Source organism: Galeopterus variegatus, unplaced genomic scaffold (assembly GCF_000696425.1).
Source record: "Galeopterus variegatus unplaced genomic scaffold, G_variegatus-3.0.2 Scaffold5139, whole genome shotgun sequence".
Taxonomy (NCBI): domain Eukaryota; kingdom Metazoa; phylum Chordata; class Mammalia; order Dermoptera; family Cynocephalidae; genus Galeopterus; species Galeopterus variegatus.
The window spans coordinates 30207-37261 of record NW_007731250.1 but is presented as its reverse complement, the minus strand read 5'-3'; the positions used below and the strand labels follow the sequence as shown (position 1 = coordinate 37261).

The 7055-nt window shown below is 49.4% G+C and overlaps 1 protein-coding gene across 2 annotated transcripts in view; it reads right to left on the bottom strand.

Annotated features, from left to right (window-relative positions):
• Positions 1–6598, bottom strand: part of PABPC1L (poly(A) binding protein, cytoplasmic 1-like) — a 24684-nt gene extending 18086 nt beyond the window's left edge. For both annotated transcript variants that reach the window (XM_008588980.1, XM_008588981.1), the window contains exons 1-3: positions 6406–6598; positions 4263–4456; positions 647–762 (exon numbers count right to left, since the gene is read on the bottom strand). In XM_008588980.1, coding sequence (XP_008587202.1) covers positions 647–762; positions 4263–4456; positions 6406–6598 — 503 coding nt within the window. The remainder of the gene's footprint in view (positions 1–646; positions 763–4262; positions 4457–6405) is intronic.
• Positions 6599–7055: the final 457 nt, after the last annotated feature.

Genomic DNA, 7055 nt, shown 5'->3' with positions numbered 1-7055 from the left:
GATGGCAGGGTAAGCATAGCCTTCTTTTTCTTTCTACCCCAAAATCCCATCAAACACACAAAAGGTTTAAGGAAAAAAAAAAATCACAGCCATACTGAGAGGACTGGAAAACAGATGAAATCACTGAATCCACTGATGATTTGGCCATTAGCCATTCCCTCTAGAATTTCAAAATCATCACTTCATTTCCTCCTCGGAACAATCCTCTAACACTTATCATTAGCTCCATTTTTTTTTTTTTTTTTTTTTTTTTTTTTTTTTTTTTTTTTTTTTTTTTTTTTTTTTTTTTTAAAAGATGACCGGTAAGGGGATCTCAACCCTTGGCTTGGTGTTGTCAGCACCACGCTCAGCCAGTGAGCAAACCGGCCATCCCTATATAGGATCCGAACCCGTGGCCTTGGTGTTATCAGCACCGCACTCTACCGAGTGAGCCACAGGCCGGCCCATTAGCTCCATTTTTACAGGAGGAAAGAGAGGCCCTGAGGGATTGAGAAACTTGTCTGAGGTCACATTTCGAGGGAGAAGACCGTCCACTGCTCAGTGCCTGGTGTCCATTAGACCGTGGTGGACAACATCAATTCCTAACTGGCAGTGCCACGATTCTGTCCCTTCAGCCTCGGCCCCTCCCCGGGGCCCAGCCACTCACACTTTGCGGTCGTTCAGCAGCATCCCGTTCATCGTGCTGATGGCCTGCTGTGCGGCCTCGTGGGTCTCAAAATGGACAAAGCCGAAACCCCGGGAGCCATGCTCGTTACACACCACCTGGGACACAGGGAGGAAGGACAGGGAGAGCATCCACCAGAGGGTTCAGGGGGAGAATGGCAAAGGTGATATGACCAATGTCTGAGTGCCTGTGATGTAAAAGACAATCCTTTGTCACCCAACAGCCCCATTTTAGAGATGAGAAACTAAGCTCAGAGAGATCAAGCTACCTGCTTAAGGTAACAGGAAGGGAGAGCACTCTCAAAATGAGCACAGGATTCATCTATACCACAGACCAGCTGTTAATTGTCTTCCTAAGGTGATGGACAAGAGGATTAGAGTCAAACCCCATATCTGCATCCTTTTTTCTAACAGCAAACTGGAAACAACCTGAGTATCCACCAAGTGGTGACTGGTTAAGTACATTATAGCACATTCATACAGTCTACTGCACGTGCACAGTTGAAAAGAACGTGGTAGATTACATGGCTGACAGTTATCTGTAAGACATATTGTTACACGGAAAAAAAAAAAGAAAATCAAGCCCATTTGGGTTAAAGTGGGCATCTACATACCAGAAGTTCTGAAACAGACACATACTGAATTGTTAATAATGATTATTTCTGGGGACTAGGGCCAAAAAGGATGGAGCCTTCTTTCCTACTTCCCTTCCACCTTTACCAATTCATATATTATTTCAACAACAAGCTCATTTCAATTTTTTAAAAGCAGCACAAACATCCTACTCCCATTCTCTAACCCTCCTGACTCAAGTTAGGAAGAACCTGAACAGGGAAAGACCTTCTAGTTCACATAGTTCCCATCCCTGTTGCTGAGCTTGAAGTAAGACCACTAACTCCCATTTCAAGGTGACCACAGCTCCACCCATCCCTGCAGCCACTGCCCCAGCTCAGCTAAGTGGCATTTTCTGCCTAGACAACCACCCCAACTTCCACCGACCACTGGGATCCTCTTTCTAAAATGTAATTCTGACCACGTCCCTTTAACCTCTAGTAGCTTCTACTATCCACAGAACTGTATCAACTTGGCATTCAAGGCTCTTCAATGGGCCCTGCACAATAAGTCCTGCTTCCAAACCCATGCCCAGCACACATACACCCCTCCACTTCTCCAGTCCCAGAGTAATTCCACTTTTGACTCAAGCCCCAGATCTTCCATTCAGATTTAATCACACTGACTGGGTCCTCACTCTGGATCAAGTACCTGCTATGGGCATCACATACTTATTTTATTATATTTGCTATGAGAACCCTTCCAGGCAATTCTTATCCTCTGAGTCCCAGAGAGAAAATGGGAATAAATGACTTGTCCAAGATTAGCCAGGCAGCAGAAGCAATTTTTTATTATAGTTATCACTTAGATGCTCAGCAGTGTGCCATGTACCTTTTCATGGCCTATACAACTCTATGAGGTAGGTTCTACCACTGCCGCTGTTAGAGGAAACTGAGGTATGTAGAGGTCACATAGCCAGGAAGTGGAAGAGGCAAGATTTGAACCCAGAAAGTTTGACCCCAAAGTCCAAGGTCTGACCCACTACGTTATGCTGCCTCTCTGCTAAGCGAAAGGGCTGAGCTTTGCATTTAGGTGGTCTGACTCAGGTTTAGTGCTCTTCCCACCGGGCTACAGAAACCTGTCTGGACCAGCTAATGGTTCTCTCCTTCCTGGGCCGCTGACTACACAGATCACTATGGTTCTCCCTCAGAGCCCAGTTTTTAGCTATTCTATAAGTCTTTCCATCTCCAACCAACCTGAGAGCTCCTGGGGGTAGGGATCACACTGTACCTTTTTTTTTTTTTTTTGGCTGCTGGCTGGAGCAGGGATCGAATCCTGGACCTTGTACTGTCAGCACCATGCTGTAACCAACTGAGCTAACTGGCCAGCCCTGCACCTTGTTTCTAACCATGACAGGACCTTATCAGGCCTGACCACGCAGAGCCTTTGGTCCAATCCTCAGTGGCCCAGAGGAAGCGTCAAGGCCTGGATAAGGGGGAAAGACATACTGTTTCCTGTTAAATTAGCTTCATTTAAGCTGGCAAATTCACTGGTTCAAATCCTGGCTCTGCCACTAATCCTGCTCCCCTGTACAACACACAGCTGTAGACAAGTAACCCTAGCTGTCTGCCCTCAAATGCAACTCAGGGATCCTTCCATTTACATCTTAAGGGGCTGTGGTGGAAAATCCAGTGTGGCCATGCATGCAGAGAAACTAACACATAGAAAGTATTTGATAAATATGCCATTATTATTGGAAGAATCTACCACACAGTTAAGAGTTTCTTTCTTCCACTCATCCTCAAAAACAGGAAACAGCCCTGTCTCTGTTGCGGAGAACCCTTAGCACACTACTGCACCTCCTCAAGTCTCAGTCTGCTCCTCTGAGCCACAGAGATTGCCCCTCATTCACAGGGAAGTTGTGAGCACTAGCTGAGAACTGAAGGTTTGTGCCTGGCACACCATCAATACAAGTTCTAACACAGAAGTCACCACAACTCCCCCCATCTATTCCAAAGGCTGCAGGGGTAACTGACCAGCCATCCTCATAAAACCTAGAGGCAGAACACCCAGGTTGAGGCCCTCTGGTCAGGACACATTGACCATGGCCTGTGATCCTCAACATCCTCATATACAAAGTCAGAGAAATAATCAGAGCCCTTCTCAAATGATAAGACATTCATTTGCTTGACAAATATTTATTGAGCACCTATTCTAGATACTGGGATACAATGATGACTAAGAGAAAGGTCATTACTCTCAAAGAACTTACGGTCTAGTATTAGAAATCTTCAGAATAAGATGTGGTCCACTGATTGCCATGATGGCCCTAGTTACTGGCCTTCTTGTAGCCACACCCTTCATTCTATAATTTCTGCTGCCCTCTCACCCTGTATGTTCGCAGGCCTTGTGACTCGCTTTAACTAAACAGAATGCAGTGGAAGTGATGGTGTGCCAGTTCTGAGTTTCAGTCTCAAGAGGCCTGGTGAGCTTCTACCCTCCATCTTCAGGGACCCTGCGACTGCCACGAGAATAGCCTGGGCTAGCCTGCTGGAGGATAAAAGACCATCAGGAGGAAAGCCAAGATGTTGCAGTTGACAATCAGCCACTCCCTCACATGCCCACTGGGAGCTGCCATCCAGCTTTTAGTGGCCATATGAGGGAGCCCAGCCAAGACCAGAGAACTGCCCAGCTGAACTCAGCCCAAATTGCCAACTGCAGAATTATGAGCTAGATGAGTGGTTGTTGTTGATAGCCACTAAGTTTAGAAGTAGTTACACAGCAAGAGCTGACTGATAACAGAGGTATCAATGCCTCTGACAGTGCTGGGAAGATAAAACTGAAGGAAAAGCTACCATTCAAGTGCTTGCTATACTTGGAGCTTCACTGTGAAAAGTGGCTACATGCTCATGGGGCTTTTACTTTTACTTGTTGTACTTGGAGCTTTACAGTTTACTTGTAAACTGTGAAGTGAGGTGTAGTTTGGCATCCCTCTACTATACCAGATAGTTGACACTGATTCCTGCCCCCCAAAGAGGCACACCCACCTTGCAAGAGAGGATGTTCCCAAAGGCAGAGAAGGTGTCATATAAAGCTTTATTGTCAATGGAGTCCTCCAGGTTCTTGATGAAGATGTTGCCCACACCTGACTTGCGAAGTCCTGGGTCTCGCTGGGACCACATGATGCGGATGGGCTGGCCTTTGATCATCTCAAAGTTCATTGTGTCCAGTGCCCGCTCCGCTGGACAGGAAGAGGAGAAAAAGGATCAAGTTAAGATTTTCCTACCCTAAACTGCCAAAGTGCTTAATTGGGAGCTAAAAAAAAAAAAAAGTCATTGAGTGTCACCTGGGATAAGAACCTGAAGGCTCAGGAGGGATAAACAGAGAATTAATGTGTATTAATCTTAATATGCCTCCCAGTTCTGATTTCATTTAACTCCTTACCGTAGCCATATGAGTATGGATTCCTATCTCCATTTTACAGATGGGAAAACTGAAGCTCAGAAAGGAGAAAGGTCTGTGGCAGAGCCAGGTCTATTCCGGCCTCTAAAGCACACCATGCAAAGCAGGGGTCCATATGACAAGAGGTGGCAGCAGTTTGAGGAAATTAAACTTCAGAGGTGCTGAACAGCAGATTTGAAATTTGATCTCAAGCAGCCTGGCTTTGGGGGAAGAGAACGCCTCTCTGAGCCTGCTCCTCACCTGTAAAGTGGGGATGATGATAATATTATCTACCTTTCTACACCCAACAAAGGGAGATAATACCACCTATCTCCAGGTTGTTGACAGACTGAAAATTAAATAAGATATGCAAGGCGATTTGTTTATACTTTGTGCCTGACACAAAATAGAAGTTTGGTAAACAGCGATATGTCTGAAAACAGTAGCCCATGCCCATCCTCCTGCCACTTCTATGAGCTGTTCCCTCCCAGGTAATATGCTATTCCCTGCTTGGAGATCCTGCCAGTTTCAGAGGCATGGAGGAGGGCTGTGGGGAACACAGTGGAACAGTTTCAGGAAGTCTGGGTTCTCCATCTAGTCCTTTTACAAACACCCGGGGGGCAAAATCCCTTCTCCTCTCTGCATTTCCCCATCTATGAAGTGCACCAAAAAGGTAAGGGCTTGGAGGAAGACGGGAAGAGGCAGGAGGTGAGGTAAAACACAGCAAAGGGGAAGGACCCTGGAATCCAACTCAGTCACCTGCTGGGAAACGGGCTCTGCAGAACAGCCCCTCCCCCCACAAACCCCTGCCCAGGGGAACCTCGCCATCCACCCAGGAGACCTGGAGTAAGGGTGCCCTCTTTTAGTTTTGGTTGGGGCAAACCAAAAAACCGAATTTTTGGTTTTTTCTGGAGTCTCACACCACAATGTTACAGCTACTATTATTTTTCTTAGGTTATCACTTAAGAGTGCTTACAATGTACCAAATGATACCGGGGATACTTCATAGAGACCAGCCATGTCTCTATTCTTTATGCTACTGGGGAATAAGCCTTAGCCCGCTTGACAGCTGCAGAGGTGAGGAGGGTGAAGTCTTCTTGCCCATGGTCACACCCTAGTAGCAGAGCTCCAGCAAAACCTGGTGCTTTACTCTCTATCCTCTCCACTCAACAGACTGCAGACAAGCTCCGTCCTATCAGCTCTGAGAATGGGCCTCAGAGCCTGGAGTAGGCCGCGTTTCAGGGCTCCAGTCCTTGGAGGCACCAGATGTAGAATTCAGGGCAGCTGCCCCCAGAGGCCAGAGCCGGCCCAGCTCTCTTGGCTTCCCCACTCACCAGGTGTGCCGTCTTGGCACCTTCCTCACCAGGTGCTTTGAATCTCACCCTCACAACCATTCTATCAGGCAGGTAGGACTCCCATTCTCCCGACAGCCAACTTAAGCTCAGAATGGTTGAGTAACTTGTCCAATGTCACACAGCAGCTGGGTTTCTATCCCAGGTCTGCCTGACCCCAAAACCCTTAGCTGTTTTCACTCGGCCTTAATCTATCTCTTCTGTAACGTGGAACAGAATCAGTGAACCACACAGTAATTGCAAATTCTTGTCTCGGAGCCGGGCCCCTTCCAACGCCCTGTATTTTCCCTGGCTGCAGAATGGAAGACGAAAGCGCGGGCGGCCCAGCCCCGGATGCCGTCCCTCGGTGTCAGTCCGTCGGTCTGTCCCCTCCCGCGCCCGCTGCCCCGGGGCTCACCGTCGGCGGGCTGCTGGAAGTTGATGTAGGCGTAGCCCAGCGAGCGCCGGGTGGCCACGTCGCGGCACACGCGGACGGACAGGATGGGCCCGGCGGGCGAGAACTTCTCGTAGAGCATGGCCTCGGTCACGTCGGGGTGCAGGTCGCCCACGTAGAGCGAAGCGAGCGGGTAGCCCGGGCCGCTGGCGTTCATGGTAGGATAGGAGCCGGGGCTGCGGAGGAAACGAAGAGCCGGGTCTTCGAGCGGCCTCGCGCTCACCCGGGCGGCAGCCTCGGCGGCGGCGGGCGCAGAAAACCCTCCCTGTCCAGCGCCGGCCCGCCCCTTCCCTTTACCGCCCCCGGGCCCCTGCGCACCAATCACGGCCGCGCCCGGGAGGGACCCCTCCCGTAGGGACCCCTCCCAGTGCCGCAGCCCACCTGGGAGCTCTCTGCGTTCCAGAAGCCGCAGGTGGGGGCATCTCTAACCCCGCCCCGGGAGGCGGGGACAGCCCTCAGTCTGGCCTAGGGTAGGCTGCGGAGACGCGGGTGGATCTGAGGACCCCCGGGAGCTCCGAAAGAGCCGAGAACGGGGATGGCAGAAAACGGGTCCTAATCCCGAATAGGTCATTGCCCTTCTGGACCCGTTTCCTTTCTCTGTAGAATTGGGACGA